The following is a 26,428-nucleotide window of genomic DNA, read 5'->3' on the forward strand; positions in this document are numbered from 1 at the left end:
TGAACAGCCTGCGCCCAAAAAGGAAAGTACAGGTGCCCAGAAAGTTTTCGGAATGCCGAAATTGAGAGAAATGTCTATTTCCTCGCTGACTAAAGTGTATTCAGGCACTGAGGGGTGCATTGTGCAGGTAGCGCTGGGAATTACAAAGCACACCCTTCAGTTCATGGCTGCATGCTTAGGCTGCCCAGTAATTGGGCGTTGAAATTTTCGTGTTCCGAAAACTTTTGTGGGCACCTGTACGAAATGAAGCAGGGACAACATCATCTGTGCACGGGGCAATGTTTTACCAAAAAATTCAAGAAGCCCTGCTTACAAAGGGGCCACTTCCTTACATTGTCAAACAGCCAGCACACATACAGAGCAGCACCACTGAGCAGGCTACTTCAGTTCTGGAGCTCTCAATCGTAATGAAACAAAAGTTTGACAAATCCATGCAGTAATGCACCCGGATTGTCACGATTCCCTCGGCGTTTAGCAACTGCAGACCTGAAGCAAAACACAAAGCTTCAGCAACTATAGGCACATAAAAGAGCAAACAGCAGTTGAAATAGTTCAGGGCAGCCCTGCACAAATAAACTGAAATAAGGCAACCATAGTTAATTAACGAAGTATTCTTCCATATTTTCATCATGATCTGCCACAAATTGCTTGAGTTCTTGGCTTGCTTGGTTTATACATGCAGTCACTGAATATCATGAAACCAGTATAACTTTCGCTTCATGATTAGTTGTAAATTCCGAGGTTTACCGTCCCGAAGCGATACATGGGCAACGAGGGACGCTGTAGTGGAGGGCTCCGGATTAATCTGGACGACTAGGGGTTTTTTATCGGCTTTTTCCTTGTTGGCGTTGTATAACCCTCCTCGCTGCGCCGCCCCTCCTTCTCCACTCTCCTCCTCCTTTTCTGCTATTCTCCTTTCTCTTATTTTCTTTCACAACTCTTTGCTACATTCCTCCGAGCGAAGCTCCAGCACGGGGTCTCTCCAGCGGGGTTCTTTTGACAGTTTTCCCGCCTTTTTCTTCCCCTTTTGCAGGCGTCTCCATGTGTGGTGGCGCGGTGTCAATGATCTTGCGGTTGCTTCGCTCAAAGAAAGTGATTGCGCACTTATTTGCGCACGCGAAACATGAACTAACTGTGGTCCTTCGCATCCTGTGCTGTATTATGCACGTGCATTGAGGTTTTTTCGAGCAAAAACACGATTGTGCATGTAATTCTGGCCATGGAGCCCACTATTCGTGCCACGTGGTGCTTTGGCGGCTCTCTAGCGTTCAATAACGCATGTGAAACACGAGCTAATCGTGGTCTGTCGTGTCCTGTGCTCTATTATGCATGCGCATTGCAGTTTTTTCTAGCAAAGACAAGTTTCGTTGTGCTAAGTGTAGTGCGTTAGTAGATCTTGAACTGGGAAAAGATTGGTTGATGAATTGTAATTAGTTTTTTCATTAATTCAATTTTATTTAATTAATGAAAATAAATGCTGTGCTTGAAGCAGGTTTTGTGTTACTGATCGAAACGATATAAATGCTCGTGAGAAGGAGCCCTCCGACGCGGGGTCATGTGACACAGTAAGAGCAGGAGGAGGGGCGGCACAGCGAGGAGGTTTATGCTATTTCTAGGCACTATAGTTATGCAACGCCAATGAAGAAAAAGCCTTAACGGGCTTTTTTCTCATCTTTAACGTGCGCTGACTTCGCACACCAAACCAGCTTTTTTGTATTTCGGCTCTGTTGACATACGGCCGGCATCGAATAACCTGTAAACTTGGGATCAGCAGCCGAACGCCAAAGCCACAAAGCCATCGTGACAAGTTTCATGATCATTTCTTGATAATGAATAGTGCACATTCCATTCTGCAATTATAAGCATATAAGCATAACGAGTGTCACCGATAGCACTCACAGCAAGTTGAATTGGAACACTGAAGAGGCCTCAAGAGAGTTGTTAGAAAGAGCAAAATCCTGCCAGAATGCAATCGAGCAGACTTCAACGTGTAGAAAAAATTTTGCGCCTTTTCTAGCTGTGTTTAAACAAAGCTGATCGCTTTGAAGCTGTCACGTTGCCAGCACGAACAATGACACTTCAATTTACAAGGGTTCAAATTTATTGACAGCTTTCGTAAATAAAGGTCATAGAGGACAACTGCTCCACAATTAAATGCACGCCGTAGAATGCCCCCCACAGCTAAACCGGTAAATTGTTCAACCTCAAATTTCGCACAGAAATGGCATTTGGTTGGCAGAATTGTTTTATACCACATTTCTTTGGGGTGCTTGCCTGAATCAGTAAGTTGTAGTCTGATGTTCTTATCGTCTGGGGCGACAATGAAATGAAACAGGCTGCTCTCTCAGTGATTGCACCGGTGGCACCTTCTCGTTGGTCAACCATGGAAATTAGGCGAAGGACGGGGGTCTTTTGAGGTAGGTTTGAAGACTCTTCAGCAGCTGCTTTATCAATGATCACAAAAAGCTTCTATGAATACGTGGAATCAGCAATGAACAAACTCAGATCACAGTACACTGTACTGATGGGTGAATTCAATGCGAAGGTGGAAAAGAAGCAGGCTGGTGACCAGGCAGTAGGCGACTATGGGCTAGGTTCTAGGAATAGCAGGGGAGACTTATTAGTAGAGTTTGCAGATAGAAATAATTTACAGATCTTGAATACCTTCTTCTGCAAACGAGCGAACAGGAAGTGGACGTGGAAGAGCCCCAGTGGTGAGGCTAAAGATTAATAAAGACATCATACTATCCGCTCACCCTGGCATTGTGCAGGACATGGAGGTCGCCGGAAAGGTGCGATGTAGCGACCACAGAATGGTAAGGTCTCGAATTAGCCTAGATTTGAAGCGGGAACGAAAGAAAGTAGTGAAGCGGAAGCCCATTAACAAGTTAGCCTTAAAAGGGAAAGTAGAGCAATACAGGATTTCGCTGCAGAACATATATTCGGCCTTAACTGAGGAAGATGATCTTAATGTTCAAACAATGAATGATAATCTCGCTGCTACCGTTATGAAGTGCGCATTAGGAGTCGGTGGTAGGGTGGTTCGACAGGATACCGGCAAGCTGTCTCGGGAGGCGAAAGATCCGATTAAGAAATGCCAAAGCATGAGGGCGTCTAACCCTAGAAACAAAATACAACTATCCGAGCTTTCAAATTTAATAAGTGCAAGGGTAGCCGATATAAGGAAGTTTAATATGGAGAGAATCAAGCATGCTCTAAAAAACAGAGGTAGCCTAAAAATGGCTATGAGGAAACTAGGTATAGGTAAAAACCAGATGTATGCGTTAAGAGACAAGGAGGGCAGTGTCATTAGCAATATGGATAAGATAGTTAAAATAGCTGGAGTTCTACACAAATATATACAGTAGCCAGTGTAATCGGACCGTTAATGAGAGAGTAGCGCACAGCAATGCGTCAACTGCCACTAGTGAAAGAGGAGGTACAGAAAGCCTTAGGAGCAATGGAAAGCAGAAAACCAGCTGGGGAGTATCAGGTAACAGCTGATCAATTGAAGGACGGGGGGGGGAGATCGTGTTAGAAAAACTAGCCACCCTGTATACGCAATGCCTTATGACCTCGACCTTACCAGAAGCTTGGGAGAATGCTATCATCTTAATGAAAAAAAAGACGCCAAGGACTTGAAAAATTGCAGACCGATCAGCTTACTGTCCGTTGCCTACAATAGATGAAAATGGGAGCAGGCATTCCAGCTGGAAATCGAATTTTCCAGCTAAATTTCCAGCTGGTTTCCCAAAATCCAGCTGGAATTAACATTTTACAGCTGGAAATGAGACCAGCCCTAGCTGGAACTAGCAATGTCCAGCTGGAATGTTCTTTTTCCCAGCTGGATTAGAAAACAGCTGGAAAAAGACATTTCCAGCAGGACTCACCACTGCTCCAGCTGCAAGCTTTCCAGCTGGAGTGGGAAACAGCTAAAAGAAGCAGTTTCCAGCTGGAGAATGCTTATCACGAACTGCATAACCTGCCTTGAGTTGGCCAATGGATGAATGCATATTTCCGTTTGCTGAAATATGATTTCCAGCAAGACATACTTTTTAGCAGCTAAACAAATGTTTGAATTTCCTGGTACAAATCAATTATAAATTCGATTATAATTAAATAACTGGTACACATCTGTGGTGCACACATATGCAATACCTATTTTGGTGCTTTTATAAATATTACACAAACACCCACTCTATCTTCTCCTCACAAGTGGACATGGAGAAGCAACTGTGAGGTCAATACCTGCTATAGTAATTAGACTTCTCCAAGAGAAACAGTGTATTTTTAAGAGCACCATGCAATAGTGTTTGAACATTTTAGGACCTGTTCCTTGCAAAAATTACTTTTTTTTCACGGGTAGGAAAGTGTAGAATTGTATTTTGGGAAACAACCATGGCTGGAGAAGGCTTCACATTATTTTGCCTTAATTGTAGATTTCCAAGGCAGCAGTCATGTCCTCACATTAATGAAATTGCATATATGAATTGCATTGGTCTGCTACTGCACCTCCTTGATGACCTAATCCAACTTGAGTGGCAATTGAACACAGGGAAAAACTTGATAAGAGGCAAGAGGACAGCCTCAGTCTGGTATCAAACATTTGAAAAGACTTGTCACAAAGACAAGCGCTCTTGAAACAATGGCTAGTGGACTGAGGATTCCCTTCCGCTCCTCCAATTTTTTTGTGCATTGTTAAAAACCCCAGCTGCCTGCCTTCTCTCTACTTTGAATCACATTTGAATGAGAGAATAACAAATTCTGCTTAGAGGTATGCAATATCTTTTATTGCAATATATCAACAGGCACACAAATGACATGCAAAGGAAACGCTCATTTCAATTAACATCCATCTGAAAGCAGCTGCTCAATATATGTGAAACTAGCAGTAGACTTAAAAACAGAAAAAGTAATTACATATGAAAAACTCACTTTATGCTCTTCAAAGAGGTACAATACAAGAAGATTTTTTTTATATTTAATTTTTGGTAATGCAGCATGCTGATCAGCACTTGCATCTGTGCTCCAGCTATGAACACACTATAAATAAATACTAGGGGACTAATGAGGCAATATATGCCACTCAGGTGTCAAAGTGAGAGTGCTCAAATTACCAAGAAGGTCAAAGATACTGGCAGCGAAATGGGCAGACAAAATAACAAAGCAGCCACTAGCAATCCACCAAACAAGTAAAAAAGGAATCTAAAAAATTGTATGACAATACAGGCATTGCTCTTCGAAGCCCAAGCAGGTTGCCTGATACCGGCATGTTAGCTTTATCCTCCCAAAGTGACACACGAGCAGAGAGAGATGCCAAAGTGGAGGACTCCGGAAAAATTGTGGAAAGAAAAGCGTTCAGCTTAAGGACACCAATCTCCTTCCACTGAAAAGGGCGATGTTGGCGGCGTGAAAGAGTCGTCCGACATGCCTGTATCCTCAGTGCATACATCGCTGAAATCATCACTCTGTGGCGAGCTCCAGTGTTCATCGTCGCTACTCCCATGGTTGTCTTCGGACATGTCATCGGGCGGCGACCTCGATGGCACCGCTGGCAGCACACGAACTGTTGACGTTCGCGGAACTCTGTCTTGCCGATTATCCAGAATCCACCTAGTTGACTTCGGCACTACGTTGCTGGAACCAGGGTCGAGATAGACCTTGCGTCTCTTTCTTGGTGCCATTGAAGGCCTCAAAACATTGAGCGCGGAAACGTACGCACACGGTTTCACAGGCACCAAAGCACTCGTGCAGCTACGACGCCGACAGGACGACGCAGCGCATGACGCACCGGATGGGCAACGGCCTTCCCGAGAGCCCCGCAGTAGAAACAAGCTCCGCAGCCGCTGCCACATATGCACTATAATTTAATTCGCGGACCGTTGCGTATACATATAAAAAACGAAATTTTAAATGTAAGGAAAATAAAAATAAAAATCATGTTTGACTAAAGTTTTACGCTACGATGTTTGTTCTGTGTGGCCGGAACAGCCGGACCACGTGAGTCGGAGCGGTTCCGTGAGAGCACGTTGGCACGTTTTCGTGTATTGTTTGGGTGCAGACGGGTGCTGTGTTGTGGTGCGACTGGACGTATTTCCCGTACGTTTGGCGTGATTCCTCATTGAACAACACGATGTTTGCTCTCGTGCGCTTTGTGGAGGACGATAAAGACAAACGTTACGTCATATCTGTGGCGGACATAGAAAATTTCGAACCGAAAAATGAACTGGATTTTGACAATACCAAGACTTACGATGCATACTGGCAGGATGAAGACGAGGACAACAGTGGCATTTATGTCGTCCAGATTCTGAAGCTTGCAGGTAAATATGCACGGATTGATGACTCGGTCAGCAGCGTCGTACATGACGCGAACTGAGCTAGCGCATGCTACGATCGGCAGCCGCATGTATTGCTTAGCCCTTCCGGCGGTAATCTAAAATGTACAAAGGCTGGTTCAGCGACGCGTCGCAGTGAAAATTTCCAACTTGTAATAAGGTTTCGCGCCGCGGCGGAAGTATTCGCCAGCGTTTTCGCTTGCATGGAACAGGCATTAGTATTGCTATCGCTCCGCATCTAGAAAACCTTTGGCGCATAACTTATAGTTAACTGAAAGAAAAACTGGTAATGGCGCAAGAAACGGGGACACAGAAGGCACACAAAAGACAGGACTGACGCCAGTCCCGTCTTTTGTGTGCCTCCTGTGTCCCCGTTTCTTGCGCCATTACCAGTTTTTCTTTCAACATGAACCAACTCGCCCAAACTAGAGTTTTACTTGACCATAGTTAACTGCCGTGCCGTTTTTATTCAGCGCACGTACAGTAGGATAGCGATCTCTATAGATAGTGCACTCATTACAACTGATAATTAAGTCTGAAATTGGGCTAGTTGGTGCATTGTAGAAAATAGAAATGGGACAAGAGACGTGCACTTTCCTTTCTTATCGTTCTCTTTATCACCCATCTTGCCCAGCTAGATCTCGGATATTTTAGTCAGCGCCCTGTGTATGTCATATCACCTCTTCCTCCCCCGCTGTTTTTAGCCACATATTCGTGATTAGTACCTGGAATAATGTTCAATGTGTGGATTAATGAGTGGTTGCCAAAAATTGCTTTGAAACTCCCTCATGGCAGTCAACTATATGTGTACGTAATTTGAACCCCATGCTGTGAATTATGGATAGTGTGTAGCTAAGCTTCACAGTGTCTTATTAGTTTGACAGCTTATGGTGCAGAATACACAAATGGTATATATGCAAACTTTTTCAGCCACAAAAGAAGAAATGGAACGTGAAATGAAAGTAAAAAGAGTCCATGTGCCACCAATTCGCATGTCAGAAGTGGATAATGTTACAGAATGTGGCGTTCCTGCAGCTGCAAGAAAGAAAAGCTTGAAACAGGTATCATTTGCTTTGTGTAAAGCACTCCCTTTTTAAAATGCATGTGCTTTGCTTGTCTAACAACAGATGATAATTTGTAGCAGGAAAAGGCAAAACAGCAAAACCAGATCACCTCAAAGAAGCAGCAGTACGAGGATGTGCTCAAACGCCATGTTTCGCATTCACTGCAAAAGAATGCTGCAATTCCTGGCCACAGTTCAATTGGCAGAAAGGTAATATTTCACCATTGGCAGTCACCGTTGTGAATTAACCACATATTGTTTTACAAATTCTGCAACAGACAAATTGTTCTTATGATTTTAGATTCCTGGCTTTGTGACTCTGCAGTAGACATTAGACAAAGTGTTGCACTAACTGCAGTCCCTTCTCAAGTTGCATGTGTTTTCCAGCCTTTCGGTGCAACTGATGGGTTGATAAGTATGTTAGCAAACTAATTTACTACAGTGTCAGTTGCGTGCATCATAATAATTTGAGGATCAAATGGATGTGTTCGTTACAAGTAACCATACTTGACAGTGACTGTGTTGCATCATGATGAAAACCTATTTATGTGGATTTCTCAAAAATACAATGAAACATTAGTAAAATTTGACCTTTTCTTTTTCTTGGATGTGCTATGTTGTTGTGTTGTGTTGGGTTTAATGGTGCATAAGCAACCAAGGCTACCATGCGCCAAGCAATGTTGATGTGCTATGTATAGTTCGAACATCTGTACTGTGTGTTGGGAATCTTTTTATGTTTAGGCCAGCAAGAAGCGCAAGCCCCAAATTCTGGACGACAGTACTGAGTCAGAAGATGAGTCTGTTGTGTCTTCACGTGAATTGAAAAATGCAGTGAAGGAGGCGAAGTATTGGAAGCAGCGATATCGTCTTGAACAAGAACACACTGCTTCCCTGAAGAGGGAACTTGACTTCCTAAAAAGGAAAGTTGAGCTGCAGTTGAGTTCATGTAAGTTTTCGTTGCTTTGTGTCTGCAGTGCTAGTCCAGAATTCTAATATTGGAACCATCGGTAACTGTACCTATACTCTTCCAGTTCAGCAAACACTGGATGAGGTAGCAAAAAGACAACAAGGTAAGAGGAAGTGCATGGAACTGAATCACGTATAACAGTTTCGGATAATGTGCAGTTTGTGAACCAGTTCAGAAGCGATGTGCACACTGCATTAATGCACAGCAGATTGCATGCACACTTGTTTTTGATTTTATTTTTTAAAGGCAGTTGCTCTTAACTGTACAGGTGCATCCAGAAGTGCAGGGAGAAGTACAAATAGCATATATAAGCCTTCGCTTACAACTTCCATATGTACAAGGTGTACATGGATTGCATGCGATGTCACAGGTACCATGATTGAGCCTGGAGTATACCATCCACCATGCGGCCATAACTGGTGGTGATAAATGAATTGGTGAAACTAGCAGGCGCTTATGCCTTGACCCTTGCAACAGAGATAGTAGACATTGCGTTGCATGTGCAACGCGTTCATGCATCAATTCTACAACTTGAATTATAATTAGATTTGGTAGTGTGCATATATGCAAGTATTGCAAGAATATAAATTTTAACTAAATATAAAGATGTTGTTTCATGAAATTTGTTTTCTGCAATATAATAATGTAAACAGCAAAAGCAGGTCCAGTGTGCACAACGTTCTAGCAAAAATCATACAGCCATGGTTGCATGTGTCAATATGGCATGGAATTGGCTATTGTGTTCATCTTTAACTTGCAGATTTGTGTGCAGATGCTTTGCCTGTAGTGGCACCCAGCATATTACCGAATGGAGCAGTGGAGGCATCTCGGAGAGACCCTACAGCTGCAAGAGGAGCAGCAACTGAACAAGCGGCAGCAGCAGAAAAGGACGTGGGAGGAACTGCATCAGTAGTCCCGACACCCGCTGGACCATCTGAAGAAGCCCCAGCAAGCAGTAAGGACTGCAGCATGTGGTCATACTGATTTTGAGAATGCGCATGGAGCATGTAAAAGCATTCATAATAGCATGGAATCTTGTAGATTGAATGCTTACACCCAGCGCTTTATCTTTCAGGTTGTTTTACAGCAGATGCACCCCGTTCAGCTGAGCTGGAAGCATCCGTGTTGGATGATGCGCAGGATTTCACGCTTACGTCAGGTGGACTTGTAAGTATATTTTTACTGTTATATGTTGGGAATGCGCAATGATCCCCTGGTTTATTTCTAGGTTTATAATTTCATCCTTGATCTGTCATCTCTCAAGATTGCTAATACATACATATTTGTTATGTGTTCTTTTTTAGTTCCACTTGACTCAAGGCGTGTATATCAAGCCAGACCAGGCGGAGAAGCTATTTAAAAACAAGAAACCAAGCATTGTTGTCAGGGACTCAGCTCAATTATTGTGGGGCATTGAAACTTTGTCAAAAAGAAGTGTTAGCGGCAGGCTTGCGCCAACAAAAAGCGGCAGCTGCGAGGTGCCAGCAGAACAGCTGACACCTGCCAAGCTTGAAGTTGTGTATGGTGAGTACTTTAAGTGCCTTTTATTTCTGTCAGCAAATCACTAGCTGCTATCTGTGCTGATTGTTTTGAAAAACAAAACATTTGGTTTCAGGCTGCCTACGTCACTGGGGGAAAGTTCATGGAGTTGACACGTCTGTCGCTGAGTGCAGTGTGCCCCGAATACTCAGCGAAAAGATTCAAGACGTAAAAAGAAGACTGCGGCTTCTTCCGAAAGACAATGTTTGAAATATATTATTTGAATTATTCATTTGTGTCAGTTTGTGCCTTATATGTGTACATGGCAAGACTGTCTGTATGTGAAGTTCCATCCACATGCAGGAAGTGCATACAAGGTGTGAAAACACTTTTTCATGTCTGTGGCAGGCAAAGGAAGTGCTATATTGACGGCATGGTGAAACGCAACGGACTAATTTTGAGATTGGCATTGGTAGCTGTGCACAGGTTCCAGGTCAAATAACAGCTTCTATTACAGCTGGAAGTTTTTCAGCTTGATACACTCTAGCTGGAAGTGAATGGTTTCCAGCGGGAGGGAGTTTCTGGCTAGATTGTAGAACGGCTGGAAATCCTGTCCAGCTGGATGATTTTCCAGCTGGAAGTGAATAGTTTCCAGCTGGATTATTGAACCGGAAATCGTGTCCAGCTGGATTCCTTTCCAGCTGGAAGCTACTTGATTCCAGCTGGAAAATAATCCGGCTGGAAAAGATTTCCGGTTCAATAATCCAGCTGGAACTGGAAATTTTTTCCACCTGGAAGGTATCTACTGAGGTAATCGCTAATAGAGTCAAGACAACCTTAAACTTTAGTTAACCAAATGATCAGACAGGCTTTTGTAAAGGATTTTCCACAATAGATCATATTCACGCTATCAATCAGGTAGATAAATGTGCAGAATATAACGAACCCCTATAATAGCTTTCATTGATTATGAGAAAGCATTTGACTCAGTGGAAACCTCAGCAGTCATATAGGCATTACGGAATCGGGGTGTAGAAGAGCCTTATGTTAAAATACTGGGAGATATATATAGGAACTCATAGCTACCATAGTCCTCCATAAAGTCGGCAACAGAATTCAAATAAGAAAGGGCGGCGGGCAGGGAGACATGATCTCGCCAATGCTATTCACCGCCTGTTTACAGGAGGTATTCCGAAGCCTGAATTGGGAACAGTTGGGGATAAGAGTTAATGGAGAATACCTAAATAAACTGCAATTCGCTGTTAACGTTGCCTTGCTGACTCACTCAAGAGATTAATTGCAAACCATGATCAATGAGTTAGACAGGCAGAGCAGAACGGTGGGTCTAAAAATTAAGATGCAGGAAACCAAAGTATAATGTTCAACTGTCTGGCAAGGGAACAGCAGTTCACAATTTGGTAGTGAGGTGCTTGAAGTGGTAAGGGAATACGTCTACTTAGGGCAGGTGGTGACCGCTGATCCGGATCTTGAGGTGGAAATAACTAGAAGAATAAGAATTGGGTGGAGCACATATGGCAGGTTCTCTCAAATCATGAATGGCAGTTTGCCAGTATCCCTCAAGAGATAAGTACACAAAAGCCGTATCTTACCGGTACTCACCTACGGAGCAGAAATGTGGAGGTTACAAAAAGGGTTCAGCCTAAGTTATAAGGACAATGCAGCCAGCCATCGGAAGAAAAATTACAGCTGTAACGTAAGTTAGGAGACCAAAAGCGGACAGAGTGGGTGAGGGAACAGACGCGGGTTAATGACATCCTTGTCGAAATGAAGAAATGGGCTTGGGCAGAACATGTAATGCGAATACAAGATAACCGCTGGTCATTAAGGGTAATGGAGTGTATTCCAAGAGAAGGCAAACGTAGCAGGGGCGGCAGAACGTTAGGCGGGCGGATTTTTTTTTTTGGGGGGGGGAAAGGAAATGGCGCAGTATCTGTCTGGCATATCGGCGGACACGTGAACCGCGCCATAAGGAAAGGGATAAAGGAGGGAGTGAAGGAAGAAAGAGGTGTCGTAGTGGACATCGCACAGCACAGGGTCGCCTTAGCGTTTTCGCCTCCAGATTAAGAAGTTTGCGGGCATACAGCGGGCGCAGCTAGCAAAGGACAGGGTTAATTGGAGAGCCATGGGAGAGGCCTTTGCCCTGCAGTGGGCGTAGTCGGGCTGATGATGATGTTGCCCTAAACTGAAGACTTTCGTGGTACAGCATCATCCTCCTTTGCCGAATCTCCACAGCCGAGAAACGAGATGGTGCTACCGGTGCAATCGCTGAGAAAGCGCCTTGTTTCGTTTCATCGTCGCCACGGCTAGACGATACGAATATCCGACTTTTTCTTATTGATTCAGTCAAGCACCCCGAACAAATGGGGTATTAAACAGTTCTGCCAACCAAATGCCGTTTCTGTGCAAAATTTGAGCTCGAACAATTCACCGGTTTAGCTGCAAGATGCATTCTACGGCGCGCGTTTAATTGCGGAACACTCGAGCGACATGCCAGCGCGCTGTTTTAATACATCCAATGTTACGCTTGGCTACGTATATATAGAACACTGGCTGATACATTTTTCCAGAGGGGTACATTCAGATTGCTTGCACTTGGGTCAGATTTGTGACAATTGGAACACTTCAGTTCTAGGACTCTTAATTAATGCAAATCACAGTGGGGCTAGCTACTTCGCTTCTTAGCTGCAGTTGTAAAGCATTTCGTATATGAGTAACCTAAAGTAGTCACGTCCCAACAGAAGTCGACTGTCTGACCCGTGTGTGCAGGCTGGGCATATTTTTAATTCTTTTTATGGCCCACTCTATACTATATGTCTGACCCGTGTACATGATCATGAATAGCAGAATTCACACAAACTATGCACAAACTTTTTAATGCAATTGATCACTCCTCATGCGCGTAAAGCTTCCCATTTCAAATCGTTTAATTATATTGCTGTAAATATATTTGCACCGTTTTTGTACGTTTACTCAAAACTGCCGACACGCGGCTTTATCATTTTGTTTTGTAATGCGAGATGCGACCAGACTTATCTCTGTTGATCGTGGCCGCGTGCAAATGCTCGACATTTTTCTAGATTGTTGCAGTTGCTATTGGGTCTTTATCGAAGGTTCCTTGCTATAGATTTAAATTGAGGGCGGCTAAGAACTGCAGGATTCAGTTCGGTGACCACCCAGCACGCTAGTGGCTATCGCCGCCGCCGAGCCATTCTTCTTAGTGGGCGCGAGCCAGCCTCTTAATTAAACCTTTTGGAAGCATTTTCGTTGTCTCCCTGGCTGCTGGAGTGTCGTCACCGCAACGTGACAATTTGCAATCAACCTTTGAACATTGAAAAATAAAGTATGAAATTTATCATGCAAATGAGCATTAAAAATAAATAACAAAATAAGCCCGAAGTCTTGCTCCCCCACTCAAAAAAGAAAACGTTCCAGAGTCCCTGTCTGCAGGCAGTTTTGGTTGACAATCAAAAACCAATCGAAAACTGCGCGCGCACCTATCATTTTGCATAATTAAGGCGTAGCCTGCCATCATAGGCTATCTTGCTCCGTGCCTTGCGGGCCTCAAAGGTTGACCAACCGAGATCACCCTGCACAGCCTCATTAGCTACACGACCGTGGCAGCCTGGCGCAAGACGTCCCACCGCTCGCTGGCTGCTCTCAAGCCATTCCCGTGTGCGCGATGTCAAGCAGACGACGACGTTTGCAAACGTCAGAAAGGTCGAATAGATGGATGGAGGGTAGGAGCTTCCCTTTGAAACGGGGTAGTGGAAGTTGCCACCATGCCCTTTTTTTTAATTTTTGTTTTACTTTGCTGTAAATTGTTGCGAAGATTCGCCATTTTTTTTATACGTTTTCTTACACCTTTAATCTTATCACACCTCTCTGCTTTTGAGCCACCAATCTTTCAATCGCTTTTTGCTCAAAAAGAGAGCAGCAGCAGCGTCTCTACGACTCTGTTACAGTGAACTATAATAGGGGTAGTGTGCTCACTGGCGGGCTGGAGTGAAACCGCCGCTGTCGCAAAATGGCGGCGGCGCTGCTGTCGTGTTCACTGTAGGAAGGCAGGGAAAGCGGTCCAGGCGTATACGGTATAAAATGCCGTGTTACTGCCATAAGATCGTGCCTGCGCCGACTAAACTAGTTTGGATCATGTGTGTTGTTCAACATTAGCGGATGAAGATTTAATAATATCCTCATTCGCGCGATGGCAGGGCAGAGTCAAGCGCGTGGAGCGCAGGTCCATTGCGGCTGCTACTCCGATTCCAAGGACTCATCAGCTGAAATTGCGGACCCGTACGCTCCGCATTGTACGTCCGACCAAGGCGACTTAAAAGCATATGCTTTGAGCACACCAGCTCTGCTACGGCATGTCGCTTTATTTCCAACTTTAAAGTAGGCAAATATCGCTTCAGATCAATGCTAATGACGGCTGTGAAACTTCACACGTGCTTGCCGATTTAATGTTGTCAGGGTGGAACCAGCGGAACACAGACGCAGGACAAGAAAAGGAGGTACACACACCACACCGCTGGACTTGCAACTGATTTATTTCGAAGAAAACCACCACATTTAAAGGATTCCCTGCGCAAGCGCACACTCTGGATGAAGGGAACAACTGTATTAAGATAAAAGAAAGTTATATTCTTTATCCGTGATAAAAACCGAGGGATCGCTGACACACTTTTCCTTGTTTTTCCTGATTAGAAACGCTTCAAGAATTTCACGCTCTCGTCTTGTTCTCCCCCGACCGATAATGCTCGTGCGGTGAAGCAAAGGAGAACATCCCTCGCATACCTTAACATGCAAGGCTAAATTGCTGCCAGTGCCTGAATTGAACGTTGTTCGGTGCTGCCTCAGACGTTCATTGATGCACCCTCCGGTTTGCCCGATGTAGGTTTTCCCACAGGACAATGGGATGCAATATACCACCCCTACTTCACACGAAGTGAACCTCGTCTGGTGCTTGGTTTTACAGGTCCCCTTTTTCTGCGGACAACCAGACATACGGGCGCACAAACCAGATAGTTTCCGGGGGGCAGAAAAAACCGCAGTGACACCGAATTTTTGTGCCACTTTTTTTAGACCATGCGATGTCTTGTGGCAGTAAGGAATCACTTCAATCTTCTTCCTGTTCTCTTGCGAAGGACTAGCAGACTTAGCCGACAGTTTCTTCATCTTATTCCCCAGTGATTCAGCCCCTGCAAGCAAAACCGACGAGGGAAACCCAGAATCTGACAACCGCGCGACCTGCTCGGCCAGACTTTGCTGCATGACATGTGGGCAACTTTTCTTGAGAGCGTTCGAAAAACACAAATTTGCGATGCTGCGCTTCACCAGCTTCGAATGCGCCGATTCATAAGGCAAAAGCGACTTTTTAGTCCTGGGCGAATATTTCCAACTCATAAGCCTGGTTATCCGTTCAGGGCCATCGTTACAGAAGAAGGCTCCTGGCAAAAAGTGGTCTCCAACTACCTCAAGGTTTCCTTCGATGGTCTGGTGCCGACGGATCCCTTTAGGGTGAAGAGCTCACTGAACCTGGTGGAGTGCCTCTGTTCCGGTTTTCCCGGTGCCAATGCAGCCTTCTCTTTGGACATTGAGGACTTGTTTTACTCTGTTCCGCATGATGAACTCTTTTGTGCTGTACGCGAATTAATTGAAAAAACGGGGACAATTTCCTTCCAGAACAAGTGTGGCATATCTCTGGAATCTTTCCTTGAGCTGTTGAAGGTGTATTTAAATTCGACAATTGTTCAATATGACAGCAAGTACGTGGTGCAAAACCGAGGTATCTGCATTGGCTCGTGTGTAGCGCCATTTCTGTGCGAAATTTTTTTAGCAAAAATTGACTCGATTTTACAGGATTCCATTCAAGACACACGTGTTATTAGTTTTCAGATATGTGGACGATTTTCTAGTCATTTTAAAATTAAACGAAACTGACAAGCTCACTCTTGTGGCAGACCAGCTTTTAAATGTTTTTAGCGCATGCTCTAACAACTTGGCTTTTACCAAAGAGATTCCATCTGACAAGACAATTAGGTTCCTTGATTTAGAATTGACTTTTTTACCCGATGGGCACGTGTGTTGGAAATATTCGCCCAGGACTAAAAAGTCGCTTTTGCCTTATGAATCGGCGCATTCGAAGCTGGTGAAGCGCAGCATCGCAAATTTGTGTTTTTCGAACGCTCTCAAGAAAAGTTGCCCACATGTCATGCAGCAAAGTCTGGCCGAGCAGGTCGCGCGGTTGTCAGATTCTGGGTTTCCCTCGTCGGTTTTGCTTGCAGTGGCTGAATCTCTGGGGAATAAGATGAAGAAACTGTCGGCTAAGTCTGCTAGTCCTTCGCAAGAGAACAGGAAGAAGATTGAAGTGCTTCCTTACTGCCACAAGACATCGCATGGTCTAAAAAAAAGTGGCACAAAAATTCGGTGTCACTGCGGTTTTTTCTGCCCCCCGGAAACTATCTGGTTTGTGCGCCCGTATGTCTGGTTGTCCGCAGAAAAAGGGGACCTGTAAAACCAAGCACCAGACGAGGTTCACTTCGTGTGAAGTAGGGGTGGTATATTGCATCCCATTGTCCTGTGGGAAAACCTACATCGGGCAAACCGGAGGGTGCATCAATGAACGTCTGAGGCAGCACCGAACAACGTTCAATTCAGGCACTGGCAGCAATTTAGCCTTGCATGTTAAGGTATGCGAGGGATGTTCTCCTTTGCTTCACCGCACGAGCATTATCGGTCGGGGGAGAACAAGACGAGAGCGTGAAATTCTTGAAGCGTTTCTAATCAGGAAAAACAAGGAAAAGTGTGTCAGCGATCCCTCGGTTTTTATCACGGATAAAGAATATAACTTTCTTTTATCTTAATACAGTTGTTCCCTTCATCCAGAGTGTGCGCTTGCGCAGGGAATCCTTTAAATGTGGTGGTTTTCTTCGAAATAAATCAGTTGCAAGTCCAGCGGTGTGGTGTGTGTACCTCCTTTTCTTGTCCTGCGTCTGTATTCCGCTGGTTCCACCCTGACAACATTATGAACCAACTAGCCCAGCAATTTACGCTCCTAAACTATTATTCTTCTACTCTGGGCCCTTTTCTTCGTGTTCAAGCATCTTCGGATGTTTTATCTTCCTGCGTCAGCGCCATTGCTCTGACTACATGTAAGGCAAGAATTCTGTCGCATTGTCTAAAAAGCGGATTTCCGCCAGTGGAAGTCTGCCAGCTTTTCGGCGCTCTGCCACCGTCTTCAGGCCACTGGAAGCGTGTCTGTTGAATACTCAAGTCGGAGCTATATCGGCAGGTCAGACACCTGCGGGATTGGCTGCGGCATGCCTGCCTTCAGATCGGGAATCCCTGGGCGGCTTCTAGCATGGCTTCGTGAACAATTTCGCCTAGCATCCATACTTACGGAAACCTACTGGAACGACCTTCGACGACATTTGCCCAAGAAAAAGAGAGAGCCTGAAACAAGGACAGCTGTGACGTACCTAGAAGGAGCCTCCCTTCCATCGGAGTTCGACAACCTACTGAAGCTTGGCCCTAAGTACGCCGTGGAGCCGCAGGTTCGAAAGCATGAACTTCTGGCAGCTGTGCACAGTATTGCTGGTAAGGCACCACCTGAGGAGAAGAGTTACTGCGTCTCGGAGGGAGTCGGCTGTCTTGCACGGACTTGGCCCAGCCGACATAAAAGAAGCAAGGATCTTCGCCCCTTGGTCAACCATTTCCAGCAGGAGGGCCTCAGCCTTCTGCAAGCAGATAAGGAAGGTGGGTTCGTGGTTTTGCCTTCTTCACTTTTTAAGACAAAAGCCACCGAGGCTATCGAGAAGAACTTCAGGAATTCAGACTTAAAACCACGAAAGGCTAAGGCTCTGGCATTGGGGCTATTAAATCGGCTGAATTTGCGTCGCCTTGAAGAAGTTCGGAAGAGTGATCAAGACGTCCTGCGGGTGTTCTTCAGCGCTAAAACTCATAAGCCTGGTTATCCGTTCAGGGCCATCGTTACAGAAGAAGGCTCCTGGCAAAAAGTGGTCTCCAACTACCTCAAGGTTTCCTTCGATGGTCTGGTGCCGACGGATCCCTTTAGGGTGAAGAGCTCACTGAACCTGGTGGAGTGCCTCTGTTCCGGTTTTCCCGGTGCCAATGCAGCCTTCTCTTTGGACATTGAGGACTTGTTTTACTCTGTTCCGCATGATGAACTCTTTTGTGCTGTACGCGAATTAATTGAAAAAACGGGGACAATTTCCTTCCAGAACAAGTGTGGCATATCTCTGGAATCTTTCCTTGAGCTGTTGAAGGTGTATTTAAATTCGACAATTGTTCAATATGACAGCAAGTACGTGGTGCAAAACCGAGGTATCTGCATTGGCTCGTGTGTAGCGCCATTTCTGTGCGAAATTTTTTTAGCAAAAATTGACTCGATTCTACAGGATTCCATTCAAGACACACGTGTTATTAGTTTTCAGATATGTGGACGATTTTCTAGTCATTTTAAAATTAAACGAAACTGACAAGCTCACTCTTGTGGCAGACCAGCTTTTAAATGTTTTTAGCGCATGCTCTAACAACTTGGCTTTTACCAAAGAGATTCCATCTGACAAGACCATTAGGTTCCTTGATTTAGAATTGACTTTTTTACCCGATGGGCACGTGTGTTGGAAATATTCGCCCAGGACTAAAAAGTCGCTTTTGCCTTATGAATCGGCGCATTCGAAGCTGGTGAAGCGCAGCATCGCAAATTTGTGTTTTTCGAACGCTCTCAAGAAAAGTTGCCCACATGTCATGCAGCAAAGTCTGGCCGAGCAGGTCGCGCGGTTGTCAGATTCTGGGTTTCCCTCGTCGGTTTTGCTTGCAGTGGCTGAATCTCTGGGGAATAAGATGAAGAAACTGTCGGCTAAGTCTGCTAGTCCTTCGCAAGAGAACAGGAAGAAGATTGAAGTGCTTCCTTACTGCCACAAGACATCGCATGGTCTAAAAAAAGTGGCACAAAAATTCGGTGTCACTGCGGTTTTTTCTGCCCCCCGGAAACTATCTGGTTTGTGCGCCCGTATGTCTGGTTGTCCGCAGAAAAAGGGGACCTGTAAAACCAAGCACCAGACGAGGTTCACTTCGTGTGAAGTAGGGGTGGTATATTGCATCCCATTGTCCTGTGGGAAAACCTACATCGGGCAAACCGGAGGGTGCATCAATGAACGTCTGAGGCAGCACCGAACAACGTTCAATTCAGGCACTGGCAGCAATTTAGCCTTGCATGTTAAGGTATGCGAGGGATGTTCTCCTTTGCTTCACCGCACGAGCATTATCGGTCGGGGGAGAACAAGACGAGAGCGTGAAATTCTTGAAGTGTTTCTAATCAGGAAAAACAAGGAAAAGTGTGTCAGCGATCCCTCGGTTTTTATCACGGATAAAGAATATAACTTTCTTTTATCTTAATACAGTTGTTCCCCTCATCCAGAGTGTGCGCTTGCGCAGGGAATCCTTTAAATGTGGTGGTTTTCTTCGAAATAAATCAGTTGCAAGTCCAGCGGTGTGGTGTGTGTACCTCCTTTTCTTGTCCTGCGTCTGTGTTCCGCTGGTTCCACCCTGACAACATTATGAACCAACTAGCCCAGCAATTTACGCTCCTTGCCGATTTAACTCTGGCGTTCCACTACCATGCACTTCATTTTGCGACTCGTTCGCTCTTTTCGAATTGCCTGTATACGTACCCACCCATTCCTTTGAACTTGCATGCTGTAACTGCTCTGTCATATATATGTCTAAGCATATATGCCGGCTATGCCTACGGGAAAGATGGCCCGAAGGTAGCCCTCTTCAGCGTGCTGAGTTTCTAATTTTAGTTTTGATAATCAGAATCGCAGTTTTTAATCATAGTAAACTGCACGCCTTTCATTTTTGGCTTGGTGAAATGCATTTCTCAGGGAAACTGTGAAGATTTGGCCCCCTTGCTTGATGCGGTCGACGCTGCTGAGATATCTGAACGTCGCATATGCCAGCAGGAATGATAGTTTCATGCCGGTTGATAAGGCTGGAGCGTGTCGTGACCGTATATATATACAGTATTGTGCGTTTTTATCGCTGACACATTCAAAAATTTCCCCGCTTCAACCGCTGGCTCATTTGCGGTGAAACTGCACACAGAGCTTCCGTATTATGGTAACTTTTGTATCGTAGCAAGTTTGACAATGGTACTTACTTAGTTCAGGCGCACATTATGCGAAAACGTAAGCGTCTGCGAGAGATCGGCGAGCCAAAAGCCGCAGACGACGCTTTTTCGCTGAAGGGCGGCAGTGGCGCCATCTGTTTGCGGTAGCGGAAAGCGTCTCGACTAGGCCGCCCTGGCGAGCGTTGCAAGGAGCGCGGGCTCGCCTCTTTAAATCAGTTGTTTTGATATTTTTCCGCTCAATTAGCCGAAAATGTTGTAAGCGCTTCAGTTGAAGCAGACGCAAATGCCGAACGGCATATTCAAAGGACCCGCGCTCCTTGCAACGCTCGCCACGGCGGCCTAGTCGCGACGCTTTCCGCTGCCGAAAACAGATGGCGCCACTGCCGGTTCTCAGCGAAAAAGCGTCGTCTGCGGGTTTTGGCTCGCCGATCTCTCGTAGACGCTTACGTTTTCGCATCATGTGCGCCTGCACTAAGTAAGTACCATTGTCAAACTTGATACGATACAAAAGTTACCATAATACGCAATCTCTGTGTGCAGTTTCACCGCAAACGAGCCAGCTGTTGAGGCGGGGAAAATTTTGAAAGTGTCAGCGATAAAAACGCACAATACTAGTTAGCATGTAGCCAAGAGTGACTCACGACTGGTTTTCACATCGCAGGCTATGTAGCACGAAACTGTACGTACATACGTGTCATAAGGGCAAAGTGTGAAAGCGGCATTGCCTTCTAACTATGCCAGCCACTGATGACAGTTTTCAACTTGCAATTATAAGGCACGAAAAATACTGCGACAAGGTATACGATCGACTCATCTACCCTTCCGCGCGCCTCTATATGATTCTGTGCTGAAGCCTGAGAACCTTTTTACAGAATGCTGCTGCCAAAGCCACGAGCATCTTTGATGTGCTGGATGTGGTCAGGACAAGGCTGTGTAAAGAGGTTGGTTGCCATCTTAATTCACGCAGAAGTTCTTTTCAAGTTAATTTTAAAACTTTACATCGTAGTGGCTTCACTTTTTTTGCGTAGCTGAACCACTGCGACACATTGCTTTCTCTGTGCGCTTATCTCAAACAATATAAATAAATTTGTCTTTGCCCCATTTGAAGATGAAGGGCTGCGTGTACTGTTTATTTATTTAATTGGTTTTTGAGGAAACGAAATGGCGCAGTATCTGTCTCATATATCGTTGGACACCTGAACCGCGCCGTAAGGGAAGGGATACAGGAGGGAGTGAAAGAAGAAAGGAAGAAGAGGTGCCGTAGTGGAGGGCTCCGGAATAATTTCGACCACCTGGGGATCTTTAACGTGCACTGACATCGCACAGCACACGGGCGCCTTAGCCTTTTTCCTCCATAAAAACGCAGCCGCCGCGGTCGGGTTCAAACCCGGGAACTCCGGATCAGTAGTCGATCGAGCGCCCTAACCACTGAGCCACCACGGCGGGTTTAATTTCAAATTTTCGATGGAGGCGAAATTCTAGAGGTCCGTACGTGTACTATGCGATGCCCGTGCACGTTAGAACCCCAGGTGGTCGAAATTTCCGGAGCCCTTAAGGCGCCCCTCATAGCCCGAGTCGCTTTATTGGGACGTTGAACCCCGATAAACCATAAACCACAATTTCAAATCAGCGCTGAACACCTTTAGGCTGACCGGTATCGATCGAAACCCTGCGCGAAGCAATGGTTCTGCAGGCGACCCGGCATTTTTTTTTTCTTTACGGAACACTCTTGCAATCTATCCAGGATGCTACATCCTTGCATTGCCACCGCCGCGGTGGCTCAGTGGTTATGGCGCTCGCGGCTGACCCGAAAGACGGTGGTTCGATCCCGGCTGCGGCGGTCGAATTTCGATGGAGGCGATTTTCTAGAGGCCCGTGTACTGTGCGATGTCAGTGGACGTTAAAGAACCCCAGGTGGTCAAAATTTCCGGAGCCCTTCTACGGCGTCCCTCATAGCCCGAGTCGCTTTGACATGTTCAACCCCCATAAACCAAACCAAACCTTGCATTGCAGGTTAGTGGGAGACGAAATAATGTTTTAAGCACGGCACTGAATCCTCCAAAGCAAGCACGAAATGAGCACAACAAACAACGACCAAAAAAGGGACCCCCAAGCGCATGATCGCACCTACTTGTGCCGCGGCGAATACAGTGTTCGGAACGGCGGCGGTACCTAGCGGACAAGCGGGAAACTAAAATTGTTGACACCGGCGGCTTCACCTCGGCCTATGGAGACGCGGCGCAGTGAGCACACTACCCAATATTATAGTTCACTGTAACTCTGTTTATGACTTTGCAGCTCGGAAGCTTCGCGAACGCGTTCGAATTTGAGCCCGGGATTACGCATAAAGTCGTGATTTTGTGCAGCATGTTCCTTTACCTCGTAATTTTACGTTGTGGTGGCTGTGCGGACTCAGCAGCACATTGGATGCACCCATTCACGTGCTGTTGAAGCATGGAGGAAGGTGTTGAAGAGTGAGCCATGTGCTCCATGTGCACGAAGATGAACATTTGAGCTTTGAGTGCTGCGAGGTGCTGACCTAGTTGGGATTGTGTTGAAAAAAATCCATTAGAGGCTCTGAAGATGCGGCTGTGCGCGAACTGCCACATCTCTCGCTACTTACTTGTCTCAAGAGCTGCGTTAAGTATACGCCTGCGTTCACTTTCATCGCCCTGCAAGCGTTCGTTTAGCTCAGATGCGGACGATGTGCCTATTTCCTACATGGGTCTGGGCTTTAACAAGGTGCGTCTAGCAAGACAAAAGTTGCGCAGAGAGCTACGAAAGGAAGAGCGTGGCAATACTTTGCCTGCTTACTTTGCACAGCTTGTGAAGTCAGATGCTGAGCAGTTAGAAAAACTGTACCCCCAGCTTGCGAATATTGTCAAGAAGGAGTTAACTGACGCTGCTCCCGAAACACGCGGGGAGCCAGAAAAGAAGTACCAGTTTCCTTTCCAGCAGTTCACGGCTAGCTCCTGTAAACCCTGTGCGACACATGAACTGACAGTTAATCAGTCATCGCATGAAAGAAATGAATCCGTGTCGAAGTACTTGGATTCCTTACAGTCAGCCATGCAAAAGTTGGACATAAGTGAAGACCTGGCGGGCATCCGTTCTGACGTGTGGCGCGCCAATTATGGCAGTGCGGATGCTACGGTACCTCCAAGTCAGGTACCATGCGGTGGTTGTGGTGCCTTTCTGCACTGCAGTGACACGGCTATCCCCGGCTTCCTGCCAGCCGAGGTTTTCGCGGGTCTGAATGATGACCAGCTCCGGCAGCGCCTCTGCCAGCGTTGCATTTTCCTGCAGCACTACAACACAGCTCTCAACGTGAAGGTCGACCAGGACGCATACAAGAGTGTCCTGGCGGAGGTTAGCCGCCGCAAGGCGCTTGTGTTGCTGCTGCTTGACCTAACTGACATGCCATGCAGCATTTGGCCTGACCTTCCTGAGCTGCTGGGACCCCAGCAGCCTGTATTGGCAGTTGCCAACAAGGTGGATTTGGTGCCCTGTGATGCACCAGGCTATTTGTCACGTATCAAGGAGTGTGTGACAAAAACACTCAAAGGTGCTGGCCTCAGCCATAATCTACGTGGTGTATGCCTCATCAGTGCAAAGACAGGCTATGGAGTTGAGGACCTCATCACATGCCTCCATGACACCTGGCGTATGAAAGGTGCCTGATTTTTTTTTTTTTTCCCCACAAACAGAGCATCTGTGCATGCTGTGTCACTGGGAAGGCTGATTTAAACAGTACTCATCTCTGATTGGCTACAGAAAACCTTGTCAGACTTCACCACAAAAACTGATGCTTGGTACTTTTGCAGTTGTTTAGGAAAGAAAGTGCTCCAGACATTCCTGCCGCACCGCAGGTATAAATTTTCATCTACAGAAACCCGACTGCTTCTTGGGTAGTGAGCATCTGCAAGGCAGTCATCTTGAGGCAGTCTTCCTATGAGCCAAATAACACTCATCAGTAATGTTGTGGTGTATTAAAGGTGCACTAAAGAGGAATCTGAACTCTTCTTTTTACCGCGGGAACTCGATCTACACGTTCCGAGCATTCTTAGAAACTTCGAATTATTGTCCCGTGCGGATGAATTTTTTAACTTAAATCGGATTAAACATACTGGCTCCCGCCTTCTTTTTTTTGTAACTGAACGCTGAAGTTTCAACCAACGCATGGAGTGCCTTTCAGCCAGTCCGGTGGCGGCTTGCTGCTCTGCCATCGGCAAAGTGATACGTAAATGAGAGTCCACATGCATTTTTATTTCCATGGGCCTAATTTGCGGCTATGTTGTCTGCGACTGAAAATATTTATTCATAGAAACCTAAAAAACAAAATGAAAGCGAAGCCACCACGGGACTAGCTGAAAGGCACTCCACGTGTTGGTTGACTCCTCCTACCTTCAGCGTTGAGTTCAAAAAAAGGCAGGAGCCGGGGCATTTAATTTAATAGGAGAAATCGGCCGCGCAGGACAATAATTCGAAGTTTCTAAGAGTGCTCGGAATGTGTAGATCGAGTTCTCGCAGTAAAAAGATGAGTTCAGATTCCTCTTTAGTGCACCTGTATGAAATAAGTGCAGTTTACCTGGTGCATAGCAAAAAGAGTAAATGAGGAAGGCGTACAGTGTACACCGTTTGAGGGCTTACCTTAGTTAGCGAGCTCGATACCTTAGTTAGCAAGCTCGACCTGTGGAACTCTGCAGAACTTAGCTTTTTTTTACTGATCACACTTGTCACTTTGTTCATTGCGTCCACTTTCGGCTGTGTCAAGCTGCATGGATCTTATAAACCTAGCGCTGTTATTGCGTGCGTAGAGCTCAGAAACAGTTCCAATGCATCTTCTTAGTTCACTTCAGCACTACGAAGTTCTTAGTAAAGAGTAGCTGCAAAATTTTACAGAGGGACTACTCTCAAGCTGCAGCCAAACACCGACAAGAGCCGGGACAGTCTGGCACTTCTCCTGGCAGCGGCGAAAGTGAAATATGCTGGGGGAAGTGGGGTTGTGAAAGGCACAGGAAAATAGTTTGCCCGATTCCCTAAGTAGCCAATCAGAGGTAAGTGCCGGGAGAATTTCAGCACAGAAATTCTCCTGGCTGTTGGTAGAATAGACACTGCCTGGAAGGAACGAGAATTTGAGTGTCTGTATGCACAGCCAGGTAGCTGCACAGGAGTGGAATTATCCCATATGTCTGTTCGGTCAGGCCAGGGGCAGCTTAATGTAATTCATGGTACCGGGGTCATTCCACAGGAGATCAAGCTGCCCAAATATTTGAAATTTTTATTATTCTTGATTATTTTATATATTATGCACACATTATTCAGTAGGTCAGCAGTGAATTTGCAATTACGTGTGAATCTAGCTATGAAAGCCATGATGGATATATTTATCGTGCTAAATGTACAAGGGAGAAGGAACATGTCAGGCTTACTTCCGTCACTTTGAGGAAGTTGTCGCTTGCTGGAAAAAATTCTAAAACTACAAAAGTCTCGAACGAGGCTATTTTCAAGAATTTTTTCCCCGAAAGTAAAGCACATCTCCTTCAGATCTGCACAATAGATAAGCATCATGGCGCTAATAGAGTGTTCCGACTTTCATTTTTATATAATACAGGCAAATGCAAGAAGTATTGCCCTAAATATGGTATTTTTTACTATATGACTCGCTTTAAAAATCGAAAGAAAAAAAAAACCCATCCCCAATTTTTCTCAACTCCTGCAACAAGTCTCTAGAAGGCGAAAAAGAATATGAAAGAGCATGTTGCATTATTTTGTTTACAACAATGTTATTGAAACTCAAACTTGTAGCTTCTTGAGCATCAGCAGGAGCGCCTAAACGAGGGGGTGGGAGCAGCAAACACTCCCTCCGCTGCTCTATATTTTCCCCCAAATCCCAAGACTGAGGCCTTTTCCACAAAGTGAGAGCATAGTTAATTACTTTTTGTGGACAAACTGATCTGTGGCGTAAGCAGGATTCGGTAGCACCACTATTGCCTAGTGCAGGTAACAGCTGGTAGTGCGGCCCATAGGAATGCATGTAAATAAAAGTTTTATGTGTAATTTTCTTACTGCACAGTGCATCTATGAAGCGGTGTGTGTCCCCAGGCCCTCGCTTTGTTCCAGTTTAGGCATACCATGGCTAATTTTCTTTTCTAATTTGCATTTGATATAAAAATACATTTCAATTTCCTTTTTAGCCACTGTTCATTTATTTTGGTTGGTTATGTTGGTATATGCTGAATTGGTTATAGCTATGCTGGAGTAGGCATTCCCTCAACTTATGTACAATTTTCTTTAAGCTTTTTTCTATCACAGAGATTCCTAAATGAATAAATGAGGTCGTCCTTTAATAAAAGACGATAAGAGCCTATAGTACAGAATGAGTATTTGTAAAACGTCTTTGGAAA

General features: G+C 45.4%; 2 protein-coding genes across 5 annotated transcripts in view; both read left to right on the forward strand.

The window, feature by feature from the left end:
* Window positions 1-6,040: 6,040 nt before the first annotated feature.
* LOC144112038 (BEN domain-containing protein 5-like) lies at window positions 6,041-10,137 on the forward strand. Of its 4 annotated transcripts, none has more exons than XM_077645117.1 (9): window positions 6,041-6,323; window positions 7,269-7,399; window positions 7,480-7,611; window positions 8,143-8,347; window positions 8,433-8,471; window positions 9,129-9,323; window positions 9,444-9,535; window positions 9,673-9,892; window positions 9,984-10,137. In XM_077645117.1, the coding sequence occupies exons 1-9, from the start codon at window positions 6,134-6,136 to the stop codon at window positions 10,115-10,117; spliced, it is 1,338 nt and encodes a 445-aa protein (XP_077501243.1). In that variant the 5' UTR covers window positions 6,041-6,133; the 3' UTR covers window positions 10,118-10,137. The 4 variants fall into 4 exon arrangements, with proteins under 4 accessions (XP_077501243.1, XP_077501247.1, XP_077501254.1 ...); XM_077645121.1 differs by having other exon boundaries at window positions 9,141-9,323; XM_077645128.1 differs by lacking the exon at window positions 8,433-8,471 and having other exon boundaries at window positions 9,141-9,323.
* A 12,166-nt stretch (window positions 10,138-22,303) lies between these two features.
* The window catches only part of LOC144112066 (nitric oxide-associated protein 1), a 36,207-nt gene continuing 32,082 nt past the window's right edge, over window positions 22,304-26,428 (forward strand). Inside the window, exon 1 of the mRNA XM_077645146.1 lies at window positions 22,304-23,694. Coding sequence (XP_077501272.1) covers window positions 22,605-23,694 — 1,090 coding nt within the window. The 5' untranslated portion in view covers window positions 22,304-22,604. The remainder of the gene's footprint in view (window positions 23,695-26,428) is intronic.

The sequence above is a fragment of the Amblyomma americanum genome, chromosome 1 (assembly GCF_052857255.1).
Source record: "Amblyomma americanum isolate KBUSLIRL-KWMA chromosome 1, ASM5285725v1, whole genome shotgun sequence".
In the NCBI taxonomy this organism is placed as follows: Eukaryota; Metazoa; Arthropoda; class Arachnida; order Ixodida; family Ixodidae; genus Amblyomma; species Amblyomma americanum.

Coding starts and splice junctions, on each gene's coding strand:
- LOC144112038 (XM_077645117.1), top strand. CDS start 6,134: ATGTTTGCTCTCGTGCGCTTTGTGGAGGACGATAAAGACAAACGTTAC. Junction 8,472..9,128: donor GGTAGCAAAAAGACAACAAG/GTAAGAGGAAGT, acceptor TTTAACTTGCAG/ATTTGTGTGCAGATGCTTTG. Junction 9,536..9,672: donor CGCTTACGTCAGGTGGACTT/GTAAGTATATTT, acceptor GTTCTTTTTTAG/TTCCACTTGACTCAAGGCGT.